The 25,310-nt window shown below is 36.7% G+C and overlaps 1 protein-coding gene and 1 long non-coding RNA gene across 4 annotated transcripts; one reads left to right on the top strand and one right to left on the bottom strand.

The window, feature by feature from the left end:
• Positions 1 to 2,448: 2,448 nt before the first annotated feature.
• On the bottom strand, positions 2,449 to 4,457 carry LOC104099352 (uncharacterized). Of its 2 annotated transcripts, XR_686985.3 has the most exons (3): positions 4,173 to 4,457; positions 3,663 to 3,712; positions 2,449 to 3,217 (listed from the first exon to the last, which is right to left on the bottom strand). It is a non-coding gene; the product is annotated as an uncharacterized lncRNA (long non-coding RNA). The 2 variants fall into 2 exon arrangements; XR_011414154.1 differs by having other exon boundaries at positions 3,663 to 4,457.
• A 1,937-nt stretch (positions 4,458 to 6,394) lies between these two features.
• Positions 6,395 to 24,042, top strand: LOC104099349 (protein HASTY 1). Of its 2 annotated transcripts, XM_009606307.4 has the most exons (22): positions 6,395 to 6,726; positions 8,727 to 8,828; positions 9,543 to 9,686; positions 9,785 to 9,865; positions 9,968 to 10,037; positions 10,503 to 10,573; positions 10,648 to 10,811; positions 10,885 to 10,956; positions 11,045 to 11,276; positions 12,866 to 12,928; positions 13,024 to 13,302; positions 17,486 to 17,599; positions 17,697 to 17,823; positions 17,910 to 18,079; positions 18,174 to 18,275; positions 20,219 to 20,322; positions 20,406 to 20,694; positions 20,780 to 21,024; positions 21,673 to 22,173; positions 22,280 to 22,574; positions 23,339 to 23,522; positions 23,636 to 24,042. In XM_009606307.4, exons 1-22 carry the CDS (start codon positions 6,619 to 6,621, stop codon positions 23,713 to 23,715), a joined length of 3,597 nt encoding a protein of 1,198 aa, XP_009604602.1. In that variant the 5' UTR covers positions 6,395 to 6,618; the 3' UTR covers positions 23,716 to 24,042. The 2 variants fall into 2 exon arrangements, with proteins under 2 accessions (XP_009604602.1, XP_009604603.1); XM_009606308.4 differs by lacking the exon at positions 6,395 to 6,726 and having other exon boundaries at positions 9,789 to 9,865.
• Positions 24,043 to 25,310: the final 1,268 nt, after the last annotated feature.

Raw genomic sequence — 25,310 nt, 5'->3', positions numbered from 1 at the left:
TATCCAACAAAACGCCACGAAGGCTTAACTCTCCAAAACGGGAGTACACAAACCACAAATGTTTTAGTTTGCAGAATAATAAGAATAACACAAATACAGAAATTAATATTAAATTCCTTAAGATTGTTACTGTGAATTCAGTGGGCTCGAATTTATTATTGTTTCATTACGTTAACTTATATTTTGCAGAATTATTATTTACAAATACAGCAATATTGGCGGGAATAACAGTAACATAACATGTTCTATAGAAAAATTATATGTAGAAGAAACACAAGTCCATGATCAACAGTGACGTCCTCAAATTCCTCTTTAATAAGAAAAAAAATCTCATCTTAGTGTTAGACCATCAATTTAGCAAGGAAAAGATGACTGCCTATTAAAAGGACCTATAACTTGTAGCTAATATGTTATAACTACATGATGGAAGATACCCAAATTTGGGAATAGAGATAGCGAGAAACATATAGAATGAAATCCAAAGCAACTTATGTTGGCCTGAAGCCAAATGTTGTGGACGTCTCGGTAAAATTTTTCTTGTTCACATGACAATGCAAATATATTGGTGAGATAATTATAAAAAACTAAGCTCAAATTCTAGAGGAGAAATATCAATCTTGTTTTCACCTATATGCTCTTTCCTCTATACTATTGCTACATCTCCCCAGCAACTCCGTGCAAACCCATTAAGATGACATTAAATGTACTTATGGAAAATATTTTAGTAGGATTAAAGGTGGATAGATCATAGTATCTGACGATGTAGAAATACCAAAGTCAAGCTGAATGAAAGACGAATTAAATGTAACCTTCATATTACCATAAGGCATGAAAAACTACCTACCATATTTGATTGAGTCCTTTTATTTCATAAGGAACAGGAAGCTAACATGTGAATTTGAGGGTAGAACTTCCCATTACTACAGAACATCAACAACATGATCTCACACAATCGCTTTTGCTTTGTGATTCTTTTCTAAAACTACTCTTGAAATGCAATTCAAGAACATTTCCACATAACCTCAAAGAATAACTTTTTACATTTCTGTTATATATTTTTCGGCAAAGGGCCAAATATACCCCTCTACTTTCGAAAATGGTCTAAGAATACCCCTCGTTATACTATTGGGTTATCTATACTCATGCGGTCATACTTTGGGTTCAAATATACCCCTCATTTAAACGGAGGGACATCGTCTTGTTGGTCAATTCTAAATATCCCCTAATTAATTAAAAAGACTCATTACTCATACCCGAAAATTAATTTTTTTTTTTTTGTAAAAACTGAAAAAAACTATTTATTTTTTTTTTTAACTAAAAACTGAAAAAAATGATTTTTTTTCCAATTTTTATAAAAAAACTGCTTTAAAAAGACTGAAAAATATTTTCTAAAATAATATTTTTGTAAAAACTGAAAAATAATTTTCTAATGCAATTAAAAACTGAAATATTTTTAACTAAAAACTGGAAAAAAAAATATATTTATTTTTTTAGTTTTTACAAAAATATTGCTTTAGAAAATTAATTTTCAGCTCTTTTTTTCAGTTTTTACAAAAACATTGTTTTAGAAAATATTTTTCAGTTTTTTCTAAAGCGGTTTTTTTTGTAAAAACTGAAAAAAAAAATATTTTCGTTTTTTTTCAGTTTTTAGTAAAAATAATTTCAGTTTTTTCCATTTTTATAAAAAAAAATTGCTTTAAAAAATTATTTTTCGGATATGGGTAATGAATTTTTTTAATTAATTAGGAGATATTTAGAATTGACCAACAGGACGATGACACGTGTCCCTCCGTTTAAATGAGGGGTATATTTGAACCCAAAGTATGACTGCAGGGGTATAGATAACCCAATAGTATAAAGAGGGATATTTTTAGACCATTTTCGAAAGTAGAGGGGTATATTTGGCACTTTGCCGTATATTTTTTCCAACAGCTGAAACATTTTTAGGGGTAAAGTAATAGGCCGAATTAGAATGTTACCAAGGAATTATATGCTCAAGGATTCAGGGCTTGTCAAAGAATTGGATTTTTTTTCTCTTCTTGTGTTTTCCACCTCTCTAAATATATGAAGTAACAGACCAAACTATCAAAAAACTTTCTCCTTGTCTCACAAAATACTACTAAGTTATCCAAAATATTTCATCTCCATCATCACCTTTTTTATTTTTTTTGTTCAATCACTAAGCTCATCACTACTGCTCAAACGACTTAAGTTCTTTATGATCATTCTTGAAAGAACCAAATTACTCTCCATATTACAAAAAGTTAGCTTTTGAAAGCCCTCTTCTATTTCATAGCTCTTTGAGTTCAAAAAATAACACAACAATTTTATTAGCAGTACTTGTCAATAAAGTTAATATGTAAGCAGTAAGACAGAAGTGACAATCATTGTAACAAACAAATATATGAAGTTTCAGTTTAAACAAACAGAACTAAATACCTTATAATAGTGGAGCAACTGTGACTTTTTAGGTTAGAATGCAAGGTACCCAACGTACTCTTTTTATGTAAGAAGTATCTTCCAATTAGGATAAAAACCGAACAGAAGCATAAAAGTAACAGCAGATTCATCTACAAAGCTTGATCTTCTTCCCTCGCACAAGAACATGCGCAAGGCTATAATTCACATTAACCAGCCCCACACAATTTCTTGGCGTCTTTCCGGTGTCAAATGAAGAAATCTAGTCTTTTGAAAGAGTACAATCAAAAAAGGATGTTAGTAAAGTCTACTTTCTCAATGTTTTCCATTATCGCACCTTTAACTTTTGAAACCTGAGCCTTCACCTAGCAAGCTTACTAACTTCCTCTGGATGATCCACACAATATGGCATTTGCTACTTAAGTTTATTGTTGTATGTTATTGTTATGGTGAAGGCGGTTATCACTCTCAATAGCCTCAAGCATAGAGGAGGAAGTAGAGAATAACAAAAGAAATGTACATTATCCAAATTCCCTCTTCAAGCTGCTAGAAACAGCTGTAGCAGCTTTGCCTCCTCTATATTTATTGGTAAACTCATCCTTACTTCTCTCTAGAAATGTAATTAGTATCTGTTTACCAAGAGACTCGACGTCAACAATAAAGTCCATCATTGTGCCAAGTGCCAAAGAACAATTGTTGTTCAAGTCTCTATAATGCATTTCTTGGTCCTATCTATTCAGTGAGATCAGTAAGAAGCTGTCTCTGTCTAAAGAGTGAGGGGAAAAAATGACCCAAACTCCTGTCAAGAAAAGAACAGCATAGAATCATTGCGTCAGCAATAACTTCATTTCACATTTTTATGATACGTTATTTAAAAGAAATGCCTAGCAAACATATATGTAGTATTCTATTAGCGGTTGGTCACTTCACTTTGAATATCTTTTGTCTTTGAAGGCTGAACATCGGACAATCAGAGATATATCCTATTGTCAGTAATATACTTTATATGTTAAAGGAATTGCCAACTTGTTTAGGTAAGTTGGTTAGAGTATATATTCATTTCTGCAAATTACATTATATATCTAGCTTTTACATTAGTGAATATCTTTCTATTATACAGGAAGAGGAGAAAACATAAATCTAAAACATATAAAAAATAAAAAGAAGCAAACTTTTTTTTCTCAAGTGCAGCAATGGGCGTGAATGCGCAACTGACACTGGCCATAGTAAGAAGTCCAAATTACCTTGCAGACATATAATCAAACAACTTAGGTGCACGGTCCACCTCAAATTCCTGGTAACAAGAACAAAATTCATCAAAAAGACACAACGTATGGGAAAATCAGGCACAATAACCGACATCCAGAGGCGGATCGAGGATTTGAGGCTTATGGATTCCTTTTAAATTAATATGCAATAATATCCGGGTTCACAGTTAGATATTTATAAATATTTAGTTGATTTTTTAATATAAATACAGGGTCTACACAAGAGTTACTGGTTCTCGGGAACCCGCAGCCAATGCTCTAGGTCCCCTGCCGACATGCATGTGAAAATTCTAGCAAAACGTTATTGAAAAAGAATAAAACTAACCTATACACACAAATTGTGATATAACGAAAGTACAATGGATAGAAAAATGATTGCATAAATAACGCTAGAAACAAAGAGGCTACAACAGATATAAATAGAGAAATTAACAATCTCTGCAAGAGGGAAGACCAAAAAAAAAAAATGCACTACACTATACTCACACCGCCAGTTACGTATACATCAATACTCCATTTCCATTAGAGAACCCAATTTTAAGTATTCTCAGGGCTCTCATGCAGTAAATCACCATCATAGACCCATCAACAGAAAAAAGTCGTACTTTGAAAGAGTAAAAAATAGAGAAAAGAGGTGAAAGAAGTTCTGAAACTAACGAAGAAGACAGAAGAATCGAGTTCTTTGAACTTGAGCAGTGTAGGATGTAAAATCAGAAAGTTTGGATGTGAAATTTGTGTTAGAGCAGTACATGTGTCTGCTCAAATATAGTACACGCGTCTAATGGAAAAGCATGAGCAGTAAGATTCAATTATAGAATTACCCTTAGAAAACTTTAGAATTACCATAATACCCATCTTCGTACACCCCAACTCTCATTTTACTATAAAAGTAAAGTAATTACTATAAGTTCGTACCCATGTTCGTCCCCGAAACTCTCGCTTCTAAAAAAATAGTAATATCTAAAGAATGTTAACACATTTCTCTGTTTGAAAACTATTTAAAATTAGTATTTCAATTCATCCTTAATGGCATGCCTTGTTTGGACGGAGAGCAGAAATTGAAAAAAAGCATATGGCTCTCAATACCTTAATTCTTAGCAAGAGCAATCTTTATACCTTATCAATATTTATCTTACATGTCAGAGTCTTTTTCTATTTCTTAAAATGAGTCGAAGAGAGTATTAATTTATATTTAATATTTCTGAAAGAAAAAACATAAGACTTAGTAGTTCGTAGTTTTTATTCAACTCAACCGTAGCAATGTTACATAGGTCCGGTCAACGATTAGACGTGTTTAAATAGTAAATTTGTTTGAATGATAACTCTTTAAAATTGGGGGACTAACAACACAATTTCGTGTAATTGCAAGTGCCTGTTTGGCTACTCAACCAAGTTTTAAAAAATAAGAAAAAAGTTTAAATGCAACCACAATATCTTGCTCTTTCATTATTTATTGCAACAAAATTTGGAGTGATGTGTTAATTAGTACAATACTTTTGGGGAAAAGATCCAAATATACCCCTCTATTTTATTATATTGTTCACATGTACCATCCGTTATACTGTAGGGCCACATCCACCCTCACCGTTACCCAACTTTATAAAAATACCCCTTATTAAACGGAAAGCCATATGACATTAGGCATGTCCCGTTTTTAAAATAAAAAATTTTTGACCCATCGACCAATAACCTGTTTAACCAAATAAACCCATCATATAAATAAAAGAGACCCATAATTTTATACGGGAACACTCAAAACACACCTTTTTCGTCAAAGAAAAAATCTAGAAGTGCCATGTCCTAGGGTTTTGCTGCCAAAATTTCTTCGTGAATGCTACAAAGGTGGGTTCCTCCCATGAAATCATAAGAAAAATTCTCATCTTCATCAACTTCTCTTCAAATGTTATCAATAATAGAAATTTTGGCAGCAAAACCCTAGGACATGGCACTTCTCGGATTTTCTATGATGAAAAAGGTGTATTTTGAGTGTTCCTAATGTCGGATGGTTTTCCGTTTAATGAGGGGTATTTTCATAAAGTTGGGTAACAATGAGAGTGGATGTGGCCCTATAGTATAACGGAGGATACATATGAACAATATATTAAAGTAGAGGGGTATATTTGAATATTTTTCCGTACTTTTGCGTAGTTTAGAAGCAAGTTGATTATACTTGAATTAATAATGCAAAGATTAAAATATAGATATGTAATATTTTTGTATAAATTAAAAATGTTTATTAATTTCTAACAATTAAAATGAAATCCTTTTTTGTTATTTTAGTAATTTAAAGTCATATATATTAGTGTCCACATTCTTATTCCATATTACATCATGCATATGCGAATACTATTATTGTTGTATATGTGTATATTAATTAAAAAATATGAACCAAACATCAACAATATTAGTATATTTTATGTGAAAAAGAAAGAGTAGTTAAAAATTATACAACATACTAGTACAAGATTCATATGTGCGGATTATTTCGTCATATTTTTGTAACCAAACAAAAATATGTGTTTGATTTTTTTTAAAAACATTATTAAAAAAAAAGGTATTCCAGTTTTATTTTACTTAAACGAATAAATGGATTACTTCCTCCCCTTCCTTATTTATTTATTTATAGAAAGAAAAGAAAATATAAGAAAGTAAAAGAGCAAATCATCAGAAGATTCTATAAAGCGGAGAAGAAGAAAATAGAAAACAATGGGAGGACCTGAGTAAACAATTCAAACCAAAGGAGAAAGAAAAAGAATAAAAAGAGAAACATTGGTCCCCAAAATTACTCAGCACCTTTCCTCTCTCCCCACTCTTCCCCTTCTGTCCACTATCGCAGGGTGCAAATAACTGACATATTTGCTAAAACTCCTTTCAAAGTTGAACAGCGTGTAACTTCAAGAATCTATTGGAGCATTAATTAACAGCTAAAAAGATGGAGGAAAATGGTATAGCAAGCAATGTAGCTCGTGCTATTGTGGCTGCCCTTGATTGGAACTCTTCTCCTGATGCCCGTAAAGCCGCTTATTCCTATCTAGAATCCGTAAGTATCACATAGCTCATATAGTTTTCTTTTTTTTACCACAACCCCACTTTGTTGTATTTGTAATTCTTGAAAGTAATGGGTTTGTTTTAATTGATTCTTCATATTAAAAAGTTTGATCTTTAATGGAATCTTGATTTTAAGTTTTCAAAATTACCATCTTGATTTTTGAGTCATAATGGTTTTGTTAAAGGGAGGAGAAAATTGGTTCTGTTGAGGGGTTTAGGTTCATGTGGAAAGGAGAGGAAGGAAGGGTGGTTTTTGATCACTTTTTTTTTTCCTCTTTCCTTTTTTATTTTGAGTTGTTTGTAGGGTTCTGATGAAGTTGGGGTGTTTCAATGGCATATCTTTATTTGTCTATTTATGTAGCTTCAAAATATTGGAATTATGATATTTCTCCAATGACCTTTTCATTTTTGAATATTTCGAAGACGATTATAGGGGTTTGTTGAGTCTATGAGTTACTGAATACGAGTAAGTACTAAGTGCAAATAATGCTAAAATAGGTAAATGAGTTTTGCTGATAGAATCAGTTACATTTCATGGGATTTCACTAGATAACAAGAGAAACGAGTTTGCTTTTGATGCAGTTGAAGTTTCATTAAAAATAGTCATTTTGCGTATGTAAGATATACCTTGCAGTATTCCTGGAGGAAAAATGGTTGTAAAGCAATTGATATGGAACTTCTAAGGCCACTTTGTGGGATGGATGGTTCTCAACATGAGATTTTGGATAGGATGTATGTCCGTATTGGTGATTATATTGATTCTCTCATTGGCCCCTATTGGTGTCCTTTCTTCTTCCAATATCAATCAATCAGCTATGCCTCAATTCCAAACTAGTTAGGGTTGTCCTTATGAAATCCTCTAAATTTGTTTCTCTATTTTCGAGTTTATTTCATTCCAATACTGGTAAACAACTTCCGTTTTAAGGCAAATTAGATATTCTCTAACTCTTTCACTTATCTCTACTTGGGCCTAATGTAAGTTTGATAACAATTAAGCCTTAGTCCCAATTGGTCTAGTATTGTCTATGGATCATTTGCTTCCGTGTTATCTGTTTTGTCAATCTACATTGATTACGAGTGGTTATAAGACTTTTGAGATACCTTCCATTCATATGATTTTAAGTTTGTCTCGTATCCTTTTAGCAAATTCAATCATCATAGTATTATAGATTGGTGCGTTTAGAGGTCTATATACCATATGACCAAACCGTATTACTCGACTTTATCTTATCTTATCTTGCACCCTCCGTGTGATATGATCATTTATTATTTTGTTCAATCTTTTGTGAATTCACGATGTATGCGTTTCTACAATACTCATTAGTCATATCCATATGGTGGATCATAGGCGACAACATTCACTTCCATATAACATTGCTAGGCTTGTAAACGTTATATAGAACTTAATTTTCATTATTTTTATTTTGTTTGGTATCTTCCTATCACATAATGCTCTTGTTGCAATCCTTCATTTTAACCATCCTATTTTGATTTTGTGTTACATCTTTATCTATCATGCCATTCTCTTAGAAGATTGAATCTTAATATATTTTTGTTCGAAGACAAAATCTATATATTGAGGTGTTTGTATTTAGGCACTACAATCCCATCCTATCTCACTGCACTTCTGCTCTTCTCATGGAGGCTAATCTTGTAGCCCCGATTCTCCATCTTACTTTTATTTATCCTAAAACCTATCTCTCTAGGTTACTCCTCGAAGTTATAGTTTTTTGTTGACTCTTTTGCTAGTTTTGTCAATTAATACAATATCATTGGCTAATTACATGAACCATGAAGTCAGTCCTATTTGTTGTTGGTTAGCTCATCGTTAACTAGGGTATGCAAATATAGTCTCAAAGCGGATTACTCTTCCCTAATCTATCCATTGATCTCCCTAATTATTACTATCACAACACCATTATGACAGAATTCTATTTGTATTCCTTATTTTAGCATTTATGTTGCGGATAACTTTCTATATTGTTTTTGCAGATAAAAGCAGGGGATGTACGTATCTTGGCGAGCACATCATTTATTTTAGTAAGGAAAGATTGGTCTTCAGACATACGACTACAAGCCTATAAGATGCTCCAGGTTACATTATGATAACTCTGCATTTAGTTCTTAGCTTTTTATCTTTAGTTAGGCCACCCAAAAAAGTGGGTAATCTTTTTAGCTTGCTCTTTTCACAGTGTTCGTCTTTTTTTCCCCTGGAGATTCAAGTAGGTAGAACTTAATTTCTACTCGTAACATTCTTCAATAAGGAATTAAAGGGATTCATTCTCTTTTATTAAAAAGTGGAAGCAGATTTACAAAGTTACGCTTTAACCTTCTATTGTTCAAGGAAAGAGGAAAAGACTCTGGTAATTAGCTTTTGTCTTCTATACAGAGGTGAATAAATAAGGTTTTAAAGCTCCACTATGCCCTATCCCCCCTTTATACTCATGATATCCTTCTCCAGAAAATTTAAGCCCACCTGTCCGTAGAACAGAGAACAAAGCTTAGCTGCTGGGGAAATCATAGTGTCCTGTCCTAAGTGAGCATAAAGTACTTGACAACAAGCACCAAATCTCTAAGAAAAAGGCAGAGTTTCTTTGCTTCAATATTTTTTGTGATTGAATTCTGCAAAGAAGGCATGTCACTTATCCTATATAAGGATTGGAAATTTCGACTCAAATGTCCTTTACGCTCTTCTTTTTGAAATTTCATACGAGTCCACTCTTTGATGTAAATGTCCAAGTATTGCCTGCAGGCCTTAAACATTGAGCTCCTTCTATCCTTATCCTCAAGTTTTAATTAATTTTGCAGCATTTGGTGAGATTGCGATGGGACGAGTTAAACCCTGATGAGCGAAGGAACTTTGCAAGTGTAGCTGTTGATTTGATGTCTGAAATTACAAATTCCAGTGAAGAATGGGCTTTGAAAAGTCAGACATCGGCTCTTGTTGCCGAGGTATTCTGCTGTTTCTTCTCCTCTCTCTCTTTTTTATTTTGAATTTTAATTTTGGTCACTTTATAGTTCTTAGGACCAAGCAATTTCACTTGTTTCAGATAGTTAGGAGAGAAGGCTTAAGTTTGTGGCAGGAGCTTTTTCCATCTCTAGTATCTCTTGCTAACAAGGGTCCTGCACAAGTAAGTTTCGTCTTTTTCCTGTTTGGTTCTGTAGTACATCTTTTTCACACTTACTTGAGGTTTGCCTCAGTTAATGCAGCTGGATTTTCTTTTTCCTTGCAGGCAGAACTGGTATCAATGATGCTAAGGTGGCTTCCTGAAGATATTACTGTCCATAATGAAGATTTAGAAGGTCTGTGCTATTCTGTAAACTGAATACATATTCACCAACTTAGTTTTTTGCAAGTAAAAGAGGCAGACTACATTGTACTGTTATTTCCTTGATTGGGGTGCTTAGGTGGGTGAGACTTGGTGTTCAATATTTTAGGATGTTGTAACTCAACTCTTTTCCGCTGCATGCCAATAGCAAAACTAGTGTCGGCCATATGAATCCTCTGTTTCCATTCTGCTCCATATCCTGCACATCCGTATTGTATTAAAAGGATTAATCATAGTTTGACTCTTTTTACGGTGACAAATAACCTACAGCAACCTTTCACCTTTGCCCTGGCTTGGGACTGGCTATGCTTTTCATATAGGCGGAGTGTAGAATGTTATAACATTGAACGTACTTTGTGTGCGTTTTATGCTTGAAAAAAGCTTGATATCTTAAGTATATCCATTTTCTTATTACCTGGTACCTTTTTTGTTGATTCAGGTGATCGCCGTAGGCTATTGTTACGTGGACTTACTGACTCTTTGCCTGAGATTTTTCCCTTGCTGTATAGTGTAAGTCTTTGGCTGTTACTTTTTGTGTAGTTGGGATATTCTTGCATCATTCTGACTATTTCTTCCTTAACCAGTTACTAGAGAGGCACTTTGGAGCTGCACTAACTGAAGCAGGAAGACAACAATTAGAAGTAGCAAGACAGCATGCAGCAGCTGTAACTGCCACTTTAAATGCTGTTAATGCATATGCTGAATGGGCTCCCTTGCCAGATCTTGCAAAATATGGAATTGTACATGGGTATGCTCTCCACACTTGCAGAGTGTATAATACGAGTTTAGCAATAGTGTATTTATTCCTCTTTTTCAAATAGCTGTGGAATCTTGCTCTCCTCACCGGACTTTCGTCTTCATGCATGCGAGTTCTTCAAGCTTGTCTCCCTGAGGTATGTTGTATCAATGCTATCTGGTACTAAGTAAACATACATGTTTATGGCAGACAAATTTTAAGTAATTTCCTGAAACTACTTCCAGGAAAAGACCAACTGATGCTGGTGTCGAGTTTGATTCTGCGATGAGTAACATTTTTCAGATTTTGATGAAAATCTCTGGAGACTTCTTGCAAAAATCGGACTCTGGTTCAGTCATTGATGAGAATGAATTTGAGTTTGCTGAGTACATATGTGAGAGCATGGTTGCTTTAGGTTCTTACAACTTGCAATGTATTGTTGGTGATAGTTCAGTTCTATCGTTTTACCTTCAACAGGTGATTAGTTGTTGCTTATATTTTACTCTGACAGCAACATATCTTGAACTCATTGGGGCGTCAGTTTTAATTTCCTTAATCTATTCTCCTCATTTGCTTTTGGTTCGGGGGGTGGGATGGAACTTGTTTTGGCTTCGCAATTCTAGATCATCTTCTGGAATTGTATGCATTATCTTACCTTGTTTTTCTTAACAACCAAATATCTACTGGTCCCGCTGAACTTCTAAGTGTTGCTATTCAGACATGGGCTTGAGCTTGGGATCACTTTGGTGTGAGGTTAACTTGGAGGCTAATTTCGTTAGGCAAGAGGGCTATGGTTGTTATGGAATATCAATAATATCTTTGAAAATTATTTATAGAAAATAACATCTTTGAATTTTTCTAGCAGGGAGGACAACCTATTCTTTTACAATTGAAGGGATTCATAGAGTGATTCCCTCTCTTTGATGATTGGAACGCTAGGTATCAATAAAGTTGAATAGAGTCTATAGGTCTATTTGAGATAGTGAAGCATTGTCATCTTATCTTTCTGCAGAATGATGCTAGGTTCTCTTGCAACAAGTTAGTCAAATAGATTAGGGATATGGTGTAAGGCAGTATGTTTACATCAGGGTTACCACTTTTCACAATTGACAGTGAGATCTAAAGAATTTGATATGTATGTAACTTGCCCCATGATTAACAATTACCTTCTTGTCCTATATCTACATTGGTTTCTTCTCAAGTGAAACTTCTTTGGCTCTTCCTCCCAAAAATAAATATGAAATATAAAGAAAAAAAGGAAATTGTTGTTCAATGAGAAAGTATGGAATCTTAGGAGACTCAAGTATGGGGGGTTTATCTTCTTTTACGTTGTCACGTAGCTACACGCCTGTGCTGTAAACTTTGAGATGGTTTGGGTTACAATGTCCAATGCTGGGGACCTCGAAGGAGGCACTATTTAACTGCACTTTTAAAAGAGGAAGAGAAGAAGCAGGGCATGGGAGATAGCTCCACTAGCACACTTGTGGGTGGTATGGGGAGAGCGAAATATTAGAGCCTTTGAAGGGAATGAGAAAGACTTTATACAGTTGAGGATGAACCTCTGCTGCACCCATGAGGTTCCAATTTATACAGAAGATGGGTGTCTTTAGTAGAGAATTATATGTTTCTGTTGATCTTGTACTTTTTGGTATACCACTTGTCTATGGGAGATCTCCTCATCTTTAATAGAATTATTTACCTTAAAAAGGAGACTCAAGTATGATTGGTAGTCTGAATGATATCCAGGATATGTAGCATGTCTCTTTTCTGAATGATTTTGTTTTATGCATCTCTTGACTATGCGTGTTTATCTCTTGACTACATTTCTAAATTTTTAATTCATTGATAAAATCTAACTTCTCAGTACTTCTCAGATTCTCGGATTTTTCAAGCACCATAAGCTTGCACTCAATCTCTACCGCTTTGAATGATATCCAGGATATGTAGCATGTCTCTTTTTTGAATGATTTTGTTTTATGCATCTCTTGACTATGCGTGTTTATCTCTTGACTACATTTCTAAATTTTTAATTCATTGATAAAATCTAACTTCTCAGTACTTCTCAGATTCTCGGATTTTTCAAGCACCATAAGCTTGCACTTCATTTTCAATCTCTACCGCTTTGGCTGGTGGGTACCCCAAGTTTATTTGTCATTGACGTGCATGAAATCTTTGTACAACTTATGTTTCTCATGACCTTCTTTCACATTTTTTCCCTTGGTAGACACTTATGAGAGATTTGCTCTCAAAGCCAAAGATTATTGGGTATGTGGAGAACTCAGCTACCAATCCTGCAGTGGGATCGGGACATGATACTGAGAAAAGCAAGATATTTGCTTTAGTAAATGATGAAATCTGCAGTTCTATATTGGATGTATCTTTCCAGCGATTACTCAAGAAGGAAAAAATTAATCCTGGAACATCGCTTTCTGATGGGACATTAGAGTTGTGGAGCGATGATTTTGAGGGCAAAGGAGATTTCAGCCAGTACCGTTCGAGGCTGGTATATTCCTGTGGCTCCTTTCAAATTTTCGGTGTTTTCTGTTTCCAAATGATTCTGAAACTTTGATGGCAAACGGAAGGAAATGATTAGGAACAATGACACTTTTCCTTTCCAAAACTTTTCTCCTTTCCAAAAGAGGGAAGGAAGTGATAGGTACCATGCATCAAGGTTTTACAGGAATTGCTTAAACTATGACTATTGTTATTCTGCTCATGATTGGTAAACAATACATCTACAACTTGATGTTTGAATAGAAGCCATCTTCCTTCCTTTTGGAGTTAAAAATGCTTTAGTTGAGAAAAGAGATTATTATTGCATTCAGAGAGAAGTATCTACTCCAAGTGTGCTGACGTTCTCCTTTCATAGTTGCTCTTGTCCTCTTAACTTGAAGGATACAACAGCTTCTAGGATCTTCAAATTATAATTGACTAATTTTATATTCTTGAAAGCATCAGTGATGAGAAAGATTATTGTCTTCTGAAAAACAATAATGTTGGGTGAGAAAGCATCATCAATACAACTATTTTTGTTGGGTGATTATTCAACTTATGAATCTCGGAAAAAACAAATATTAATTGAATGGTTAGCTATGCATGTAGCTATAAAAGTAATTGTTGTGTCCAATCCTTTGATGGGATGAAATCTAAACCAATAGCCTAAAATACTTAAGCCCTACTACAGAGTTGTAAAATCGCATGTAGACTCCATAATCACTCACTAGTTAACACTTCATGGAGCTTCAGACCATTAATAAAGTCTTTTCCATGTAAAAGAAAACTCTAAGAGGTGCAAGTTTTCGACAATCTGTTTGTTTACCTCTATTCATTTTCTTAATATTCTAGTTAATCTAACCCATAATTGCTATTTACTTGACAATTGCTCCTTCAGAACTAGTTATATTTCGTGATTTGCCTAGCTATGTATTGTCACGACCCAAAATCTCACCTTTCGTGATGGCGCCTATCTCAATACTAGGCAAGCCAACAATCTAAATAAACCATCATATCTTTTAAATTTGAAAACAAAATAATTAAATCCAGCGGAAGAAATCTCACAAATACGAATATAACACTCCCAAAACCCGGTATCACTGAGTACATGAGCATCTAATATGAATACAATGTCTGACTGATAAAAATCACTGTCTGAAAGTATAGAACAGTACAATAACTGAAGAAAAGAGAGACAAGGTCAGCGGACGCCAGGCAGCTACCATGATAGTCTCCAATTGGTAACACCCTGAGGTCTAACAGTCACCGTGTCCGGAAGCACCTGGATCTGCACACAAGGTGCAGGGTGTAGTATGAGTATAACCAACTCAATAAGTAACAAGACTAACCTCTGGGCGGAAAGTAGTGACGAGCTCCGCAGGTACAGTTCAGTATAAATAATGGTACAAAATGTAGGCATGCTTTCAAGTTCAACAGTTAAACTCAGTACAAGTGAAATAGATCAATATTGCATGATATGAGGAATATGACATCCTAGTAGAAAGACCTCGTGTAAATACTGGTCACAAATTATTCGGTCACTCGGTACAGTTTATGGCCAATCCAGCCCAGGGGTGTTCCAACCCGTGTATATATACACATCGACTGACAGTCAGTCACTCAGTACCGTATAAGGCCAATCCAGTCCTGGGTAATTTATCCCCAAATATAAATGATATGGACAAGATCCATGTCCAGGTAAATTCATTACAATATAAATAAGTAAGGCAAGTCCATGCCCTGGGAAAATCCATCCCGAATATATATATATATATGATCATCGTAAGTAAGGCAAGTCCATGGCCTGGGAAGTCCATCCCGAATATATATAATCATCTACGCTCACTGGGGGTGTGTACAGACTCCGGAGGGGCTCCTTCAGCCCAAGCGTGATATAAAACCGATATGGCCTACTGCAGGCGGGCAGTCCCGATCCGTATAATAATAAATCCAATAAGGCCTGCTGCAGGCGGGCAACCCCAATCCATTTAATAATAAAGCCAATAAGGCCTGCTGCAGGCGGGCAACCCCGATCCATTTAATAATAAAGCCAATAAGGCCTGCTGCAGGCGGGCAACCCCGATCCATAAAATAGTAATGTATAAAGCCATTATGGCCTGCTGCGTCGCGCAGCTCAATCCCATAAATATCCTCACAATGGACAAATATTATTGAGTGTGAAATGTATATTTTTGAACAATTAATTCAACAGCAACACGACCCCATGGGTCCCCAAATATGGGCACGTAGCCTAAACATGATCTTTATTAGGAGCCTCAGCTCAATTTCTCTAACACGTGGAGAAGGTTCAGATAATAACATGATTCATTAATCTTACAACTGCACAGGATTTATTCAAGACACAATTTATATGGTGCACGTCCACATTCTCGTCACCTATCGTGTGTCACCTTCAAACAATTTATATCATACCAAATTCGGGGATTCATACCCTCAGAACCAAGTTTAGAAGTGTTACTTACCTCGAACAGGACGAATCCAATGTCGAGCAAGCTAAACAATGCTCCAGAAATTCCATTCTGCGCGTATCAACTTCCGAACGGCTCGAATCTAGTCACAATTAATTTGATTCAGTCAACCCAAATTATAAGAATTTATTCCATATCAAAATACTAATTTTTCCACAAAATCCGAAATTACCCTAAAAAATCACTCGTGGGGCCCATGTCTCGGAACCCGACAAAAGTTATAAAATATGAACGCTCATTCAACCACGAGTCCAACCATACAAATTTACTCAAATCCGACATCAACTCGACCCTCAAATCTCCAAATTAAACCAAGAGGGTTTTCATAATTTTTCAACTTAATTCACCAATTAAATGTTAAAAACAACCATGGATTCGGATAATTTAACCAATATTGAGTTAAGAACATTTACCCCATTGTTTTCCTTGAAAAACTCCCGAAAATCGCCTTTTCCCGAGCTCCAATCCGTCAAAAAGGTCCTATTTTCAGAACTTAAACTCACTGCCCAGGCTTTTCTTCTTCACAAACGCGGTCAGTGCCTCGCGTTCGCGAAGCACAAAATTATTCCCGTCCAAATTCCTCCTTCGCGAACGCGACATCACCCTCGCGATCGCGAAGCACAAAGTGCCTCTGCCTCAATGCCTTCTACGCGGACACGTTCAACCAATCGCGAACGTGATGCTTCGTTCCCCCTCACTACGTGAACGCGACACCCCCTACGCGAACGCGTAGACCAATTGCCTGGGGTACTCAGCTGCTTCCTCTCTTCTTTGCGAACGCGTAACACCTCTGGCGTTCGCGATGCACACCCAGTCCACCCTTCGCGAACGCGTTCTTCTCTTCGCGAACGCGAAGAGCAAATATTGCCAGCCTCTCAGTTCCTCTTCGCGAACGCGAGTCTCCACTCACGAACGCGATGAAGGAAACCAGATGGTGCATTAGAAAAATTCCAGCAGAGTTCCAAGTCCAAAATCCAACCTGTTAACTATCCGAAACTTACCCGAAGCCCTCGGGACCTCAACCAAATACACCAACAGGTCCTAAAACATCATACGAACTTAGTCGAATCCTCAAATCACCTCAAACAACATCAAAACGACGAATCACACCTCAAATCAAAATCTATGAACTTTAAACTTTCAAATTCTATATCTTGTGCCGAAACACATCAAATCAATCCGGAATGACTTCAAATTTTGTACACAAGTCATAATTGACATAACGGACCTATTAAAATTTCCAGAATCAAATTCCGACCCCAATATCAAAAAGTCAACCCCGGTCAAACTTCCCAAAAATTCAACTTTCAGCATTTCAAGCCTAATTCTACTACGGACCTCCAAATAATTTTTCGGACACGCTCCTAAGTCCAAAATCACCATACGGAGCTATTGGAATCATCCGAATTCAATTCCGAGGTCGTTTACACATAAGTGAATATCCGGTCAACTTTTCCAACTTAAGTTTTCAATTATGAGACTAAGTGTCTCATTTCAGTCCGAAATCCTTCCAGACCCGAACCAACTAACCCGATAAGTCATAAATCAATTGTAAGGCATAAATTGAGCAGTAAATGGGAAAACGGGGTTGTAATACTCAAAACGACCGGCCGGGTCGTTACATGTATACCTGTACCTTTCAGCAGTAAATGTGCATAATATTGAGTCACTCTCTTACTCACTTTGCTCAATCATGAACTGCAGTTGGAGTTGATCCGTTTTGTTGCAGCCGCCAAGCCTATGGTAGCTGCTGCTAAAGTTTGTGAGAGAATTATGACTATTATTAAGAGTCTCTTCCTTGTTCCTTATCCTGCTCAGGTTGGTTCACAAACAATTGTCTTGAACTTGTAATATGAAGCTAACAATGTCCCTTATTTTTCCTTTTTCAAATCTCTCACATCCTTCATTAATTCAGGAATTGGTTATACTTGAGAGCATGCAGTTGGCTTTAGAAAATGTTGTAAACGCGGTGTTTGATGGATCAAGTGAAACTGCGAGGAGCGATTCTGAAGTTCAACAGTCATTGTGCAGAATGTTTGAAGGTTTGCTGTGATTTCCACCTCATTTTTAGAAGTTTTTTACTTAGCTTTCTTCTTATCCTGAGAAGTCGGGTTACTGTGAACTGAAGGTCTGCTTCAACAACTTCTTTCTTTGAAATGGACTGAACCAGCGCTTGTAGAAGTTCTCGGGCACTACTTAGATGCCCTAGGACCCTTTCTGAAGTATAATCCAGATGCTGTTGGCGGTGTCATTAATAAGTTGTTCGAGCTTCTGACCTCACAACCCTTTGTTGTCAAGGTCAACTACCGTATACCATTCTATTTATTTAATAGTGTGATCTTATTTTCCGTCCAAAACAACCACCATAACAATTATTGAGTAAAATTGGCAGGATCCTGCTACAAGCGCTTCTCGACATGCAAGATTGCAGATTTGCACATCATTCATCCGAATTGCAAAAGCTGCAGACCAGAGCATTTTGCCTCACATGAGAGTAAGTTACATTCGTTCTCATTAATTCGACATGGCACTTGCTTTACCAAATTTGCAAGTCATTTCCTTTAATTGCTGTAGTGTTGTGCCTTTGACTTGAACAAGTTTCGAACTTGTGCGCTGACATTTTATGATCTGGGCAGAAATATGTAAAGTAGCTACATACTTTTGACAAAAGGACTAGGGTATCTCAGTTTTCCCTGAGATGCCCCTTGCAGAATATGTCACTTGAAAGCCCAAATCACATCTTGATCTGCCCTTTCTATATGGAATATTTTTCAGACTCTGTCGATATAGCGTCATCTCGGTTACAAAAGGAGTGTGTACGTTTTGTTTTCTGGCAACCGATTTCATTTGAAAAGAGAGCCTTGAATGTATTATTAGCTATTTTCCTAATTGATCCGAATGTTTTTGGGATACAATCTTCATCTTTCATAATGGAACAACTTCTAGGAAGTACAGAATGGCACGTTAATTTTTATTCCTGGTTCTTTGTAGTTAACTAGTTATTATGTTTGCACTAAGATTTTACCTGCACAAGACTACTTTATGATTGTTGTTAGATAGTTGTGTGTAAATAGTCCTAATCTTATATGTAGTAGGAGTAGAATATGTCCCCTAGTCCCATATGTAGTAGGAGTAGAATATGTCCTAGTCCCATATGTGATAGGAGTAGAATATGTATTTTATATAGGGCTCATTGTATCATTGTTAGTAAATAGATTTTTCTCCTGTGCATTCTCACAATCAGAGCTTCAGTGAGAAAATTATCGTTGTGCGTCATTCCAGCGACATCCGGGAAGAAAGATCGCATCGCCGTGCAATTTTCCGGCAACTTCGTCTTGTTCCCACCGTTCATCACTGCTACAATGGTACTGTACATATACCAGTACCACCATCAGATCTGAAACCCTTGTGCGACCAAATTCCAAAATCCCAGTTCCATCGGAACAGAAAAGTCAGTCACCGTGCGTCTTTCCGGTTCACGACTCAAGATTGATTTGTGTTATCTCCTCATCGTTAAGTGTTGTGCGAAAACCAACACTATCATCTTGTTCGGAAAAGTCAGGCGATAAAATCCCAGTCAATCGCTCCGGCAGAAAGTCCCTCACGCGCCTCCGCACGCCGCCAGAACTAGGGTTCCAACGAGCTACATTAACTTTTCTGGCGCGCATGACCCATTCCGGCCAATTTTTGACAAAATTTCTTCAGGACAACTTACTCGTCCAGTGATTCCGAGCCTACCCATATAAATTGCATCAAATTCTGACAACTTTTATATTTTCCGGCGTGAACAGTAATTTCCAAAAAAAATCTATTTTTTAGTGGTGTTTTAAAACCTATTTTGTAGTGTGGAATTCGTCTTATTCTCACTATTTTCAAATTTTCCGGATACTTTTCGGCCAACTTCTATTTATCAACAACCACGTGGTTTTGTTGCTCAGGGGGAGTCTAGTGGCCTTGTATGTCGAATAATCAGCTTGCAAATATTTTCACCTAATCTCTCACCGGTCCTCGTATTAGTTACATAGGTAACAAGCTCGGTATATAGTTGTATGCATCAACTTGAGGGGGAGTGTTAGATAGTTATGTGTAAATAGTCCTAGTTTTATATGTAGTAGGAGTAGAATATGTCCCCTAGTCCCATATGTAGTAGGAGTAGAATATGTCCCCTAGTCCCATATGTAGTAGGAGTAGAATATGTCCCCTAGTCCCATATGTAGTAGGAGTAGAATATGTCCTAGTCCCATATGTAGTAGGAGTAGAATATGTATTATATATAGGGCTCATTGTATCATTGTTAATAAATAGATTTTTCTCCCTTGCATTCTCACAATTGTATTAGTCATTGTTTTGACTGTGAGAGACGTTGGTTTTTACATTTGGACATGAGTGTGTTTGGTTTCCTTGGAATGTGACTGCATTTTCTCTGTTGTTTTTCAGGGAATTGCTGACACTATGGCATTTTTACAAAAGGAAGGTCGTCTACTTCGTGGGGAGCACAATCTCTTGGGTGAAGCATTCCTTATTATGGCTTCTGCTGCCGGGTAGCTACTGGTCTTAATGAGTTTCAAATGTATGTCTAGTATATCACGGGCTTTGACCTTTATGAGTTCTCAAAATTGTGCAGGGCTCAGCAGCAGCTAGAAGTTTTGGCCTGGTTACTTGAACCATTGAGCAAACAGTGGACACAGCTTGAGTGGCAAAATGCATATCTCTCTGATCCGACAGGTTTGATTCGACTGTGTGCTGATACACCATTTATGTGGTCTATTTTCCACACAGTTACATTCTTTGAGAAGGCTCTTAAACGGAGTGGTCTAAGGAAAGGCTATGCTAGCGTACAAACCATGCCAGCATCTGACTTTTTGCATCCAATGGCATCTCACCTCTCGTGGATGCTTCCTCCTCTTCTTAAAGTAAGCAAGTTCTTAGGAACTGTTTTGCATCACCCATTTCCTTAGTGAAGATTTGTTAAAAGATGTAAATGTCTTTGATTTTCAGCTACTCCGTGCCATACATTCGCTTTGGTCTCCACCTGTTAATCAAGCATTACCAGGAGAGATTAAAGCTGCAATGGCTATGAGTGATGTTGAAAGGGCCAGTCTTTTCGGGGGAGGTAACGTTAAATTGCCTAAAGGCGCTCTAAGTTTTACTGATGGATCTCCTTTAGATATGAATAGAGAAGGCTATGCAGAGCCAAATGAAGCTGATATCCGCAACTGGCTGAAAGGTATCAGAGATAGTGGGTATGTTGCTGCTCTTCTGAATCTCTAAAACAGATAATGAAAATAACGTCTTTTCAAAGCTGTCATGAAGTTCTATCTTAGTTGACATGGCAATTCTCATTTAAATCTTTGTGGACAAGAGAGAGGGAGACGAGAGAGGGAGAAACAGGAAATGGATTGATCTCCAGTCCCTCTCCATAATAGCAGGAAAAAAAGAAGAGAAAGAACATAAATAAATAAAGATTACCTTGCAAGTTTTGTAACTTCTTTTTAGGTTTTCTAGGAAGCCACTGCATTCTTATCTATGGATTATTTTAAGACAATATCTAGTCATTTTTCATTGTTTGATGATATATTATCTTTTGCTAGCAGATTAATATTGACATCTTGCACTGCACTAGTATCTGTACTAATTAGAATATATATTGAAGTGTCTTGTTTCCCAGGATTCTCCTTTCTCTATTTAAGATCCCTTGATTGTCTGTAAAGTGCCTATAAGATCTGTCATAAATGCTCTGCAAACTCTAGTATGCTATTAAAACTATGATCTGCGATCTGCCTATCTCTCTTTCTACATGTGATATATGCCTTTACTCCATGCTCTTGGGAATTAGTTTCATGTTTCCATTTAGTGGTCTGGTTTTGTTAATGAAGTTTTCTTGGCTTTAGGTACAATGTACTGGGCTTATCAGCAACCATTGGGGATTCGTTCAAATGCTTAGACTCTCAGTCTGTTGCTTTAGCCTTGATGGAGAACATACAACATATGGAATTCAGGCACTTAAGGCTGCTTCTTCATTTAGCCTTGATCCCCTTGATCAAAAATTGCCCTGCCAATATGTGGGAGGCATGGCTGGAAAAGCTCCTGCACCCATTACTTGTCCACTCTCAGCAAGCTCTTAGCTATTCATGGTCTAGTCTCTTACAGGAAGGTAGAGCAAAGGTTCCTGATCTCCATGGCATGGTTGATGGCTCAGACTTGAAAGTGGAAGTAATGGAGGAAAAGCTTCTTCGAGATCTAACTCGTGAGACGTGCTCAATCCTCTCAGTTTTTGCTTCATCTGTACTCAATGCTGGACTTCCTTCATTGGAGCATTCTGGCCATGTGAGCCGAATGGATGAGTCATCACTTAAAGACTTGGATGCATTTGCCACTAACTCTATGGTTGGGTCTGTAGAAGTTGTCAATTTTAAGTTTGCTTAGTTTGTGGACGAGTAGACCTCTAGTCTACATTCTTCTGTTCTTCTCAATCTTGACCTTGTGCTTTACGTGCAGATTTGTGTTGATGCATAAAAGCATAGCACTTCCAGCCTTGCAGATCAGTTTAGAGGCTCTGAGATGGACGGATGGTGAAGCTGTAACTAAAGTTTCTTCATTCTGTGGAGCTGTAATCCTCTTGGCCATTTCAACAGCTAATGTGGAGCTTCAGGATTTTGTTTGTAAAGATTTGTTCCCTGCTATAATACAAGCTTTGGCTCTGGAGTCAAATGCTTTCATCAGTGCTGATTTAGTTGGTCTTTGTCGTGAAATTTTCATTTATCTTGCTGATAGACACCCAGCACCGCGGCAGGTTATTCGGATCCCATTCTTTTCAGTTTCTTATAGCATCAGATTTAGCTGTAACAGTTGTCACCTATGTTCAGCAATTCTTTTTTCTTTTCTTCTTATGTTCTTAAAATAGAATTCCAGCGGTTATGCTTATCTATTTGCAGTAATTTTCACATATATCTATAATATTGTTAAAAGGCCAAGAGCTTTTGGGTATGACAAATTATTTTGATATGGTTCATATAAATAATGATAAAATGGCATTAGTAAAAAATGTGGCAATTGCCATGCAAGTTTCACCACTGGCATATTAAGAACAACAAAATATCCACTGTTTACATAGATATATGTATTTTCTTTTTGATAACCATGGTGTCCGGGCCAGATTGCGCATACCTCGACTAATTCCACGGGGTATCTGCTACCCCCACCAGCACAGGTCTGGCAAACTCTGTCCTCCAAGGCTTGGAGTGATGAGAAGTAATCACCTAGTGTTTTTGCCTCCGTTGGGATTTGTACCTGAGACTTCATAGTTCTCGACCCACTTCATTGACAACTAGTCCTCACTCTTGCATTAAACAATATATTTGCAGACATGCTTAAAATTGCATCTTATCTTCTCTTTTTCTGTTGATATATTGCAATTGAGCTCATCTTACATTCTCAATTGTGAAGTTTTTATGCTCTATCTTACAATAGCAAGCATAATGAAGTTTACCTTTCTGAAAGCATGCATGTCTTTTATCTTCTTTTCGATAAAACTCATACAAATTTGAATGGCTGCAGATTTTACTCTCTCTCCCTTGCATTACATCCCAAGATCTTCAAGCCTTTGAAGAAGCGTTGACCAAGACTCTTAGTCCCAAGGAGCAGAGACAGCATATGAAGAGCTTCCTGTTGTTAGCAACAGGAAACAAATTAAAAGCTCTCGCTGCTCAAAAGAGCGTTAATGTCATCACAAATGTTTCGAGTGAGTGCACTCCAATCTAATGCTTTGTGTTTTTCTCCTGTCCTGTGCATACTAACCATGAATTTAGTTTTTGAGCTGCTCATTAACTGGTGATTCTGACTCTTATTCTTCAGCAAAACCTAGAAATGTAACTCCCGCTTTTGAATCCAAGACCGATGAAGGAGATGCTATTGGATTGGCTGGAATCGTGTAAGGAAGTTTGTTTGGCATATCGGCTTTCTGTACAGTGATAATTTATAATAGAAAAATCACGGGTATTTTACCAAAAAGGTCCTAAATGTCTCCCATTCTAATGATTTGGTCCTTAATGTTGTTTTTCATTCTTTTTCTGCCCCTGGTTGAGAATATTGGTTTCCAAGTAGTCCTTTAACCTCATTGGTCGTGAACTGTAGGGCAAATTCCTTACCTCTTTTTACAGGTAAGATTACAAATATGCAAAAAAAACGCTGTACTAGCAACAAATAGTACCTTTCTTTGTTTAGGGTTCTGCATAAATCATCAAATTTGCTTCCAAGTCTAACTGGGAATTGCCCCTTTTTCCACCCTCTAATTTGTTCATTAAAAATCAAATAAAAGGGCAATCTGGAAATATATTTAGGGAGCATCACACGCAACTAGATTACTTCTATGCAAGGAAAAAGTATGTGAAAGTACTATGTTTCTTCTCTCTTTCGTATTAAAATACAACACAGTTTCTTTTGGTTCTTAAAAAGCAGCATTTTATGACGTCCTTGGATATGCTTTAGATCGCGTAAAAGACAAAAATGGTAATAGTTGCACGTATTAGTCCCATTTATTTTCAAGAATAGCTTAACTTGCTAATTGTACCAAATAATATAAACGTGAGGAGGATCGAAAGAGCAAATTGACATCCCCAAGTAATAAACACACACGTGAGAGTAAACCAAGAAATTAGTCACCTAAACTGAAGAAAATTTTGTCAGACATCTCTATGGAGGCACCAAATTTTTGTACGTAAAAAAAAAAGGAAGATGGGGTCAGTATTTACCATTTTGACTAGTAGCAATACAGATTGGCAGAAAAAAGTTTTTAAGTCATAGGTGATCAGAGTGAGTGTAACTTATGGAAAACTATAACTATATTGGGTTTCTATAAAACCAAACAGATTTTACTCTTTTCGCCTATAGAAAAAAACCGAAATGGCAGGGAGAGGACGTGGAGGAATACATGGCATTGCATCCCAACTTGGCCCAGGAGGACTACTCAAAGGGACTCAACTTGGCGTCGCAGCCATGACCGAGGAAGTTGGAGGTATAGGGCCTTCACCGAGTCGTGGAGGTACGGAAGGTGAGCTTAGCCATGGAGGTGGTGGTCCTCCTCATGCACCTAGTCTTGAATTGAGGCCTAAACCTGGCTCAGGAGTGCCAACAATGGTTGGATGTGGCAAGGCATGTGGGGGTTGTTACCCTGCTGTCATAACTTGTTGGTAAGCATATTCAAACTAAATCATGCTACAAACTGTGGCATCAGCATTCTTATATGCTTTCTCTTTCATCTAATTTCACATGCATTTTTAATTTGTACTTCTTTCTCGACCCAATGAGATTAGATTTCTAGAACGAGGTGAAGTGATAGGCACGTATTCATATTCATAACCGATAAAAGCAATTTTTGTGTTCCTAGAGCACAAAAGAGAAGCCAATTAGATCCTCTAGTTCCTTGGATTAAGCAGCTTTTGCAGGATGTAAGTGTAACTATTTTAATACTTGTGTTGAAACTCGTTGCCAAGTTATGAAATAGTAATGGATTAATTTCATTTCCTTTTCC

Source organism: Nicotiana tomentosiformis, chromosome 1 (genome assembly GCF_000390325.3).
Source record: "Nicotiana tomentosiformis chromosome 1, ASM39032v3, whole genome shotgun sequence".
Lineage (NCBI taxonomy): Eukaryota > Viridiplantae > Streptophyta > Magnoliopsida > Solanales > Solanaceae > Nicotiana > Nicotiana tomentosiformis.
Note: the sequence above shows the minus strand (reverse complement) of the source record. Positions and strands in the feature narration are given on the sequence as shown.

What these genes read in the sequence shown, in the direction of transcription:
- LOC104099349 (XM_009606307.4), top strand. Translation starts at nt 6,619, where the DNA reads ATGGAGGAAAATGGTATAGCAAGCAATGTAGCTCGTGCTATTGTGGCT. An exon ending in CACAACCCTTTGTTGTCAAG is followed by an intron (nt 18,080 to 18,173) that starts GTCAACTACCGT and finishes TAAAATTGGCAG; the next exon opens with GATCCTGCTACAAGCGCTTC. An exon ending in TGTCATCACAAATGTTTCGA is followed by an intron (nt 23,523 to 23,635) that starts GTGAGTGCACTC and finishes CTTATTCTTCAG; the next exon opens with CAAAACCTAGAAATGTAACT.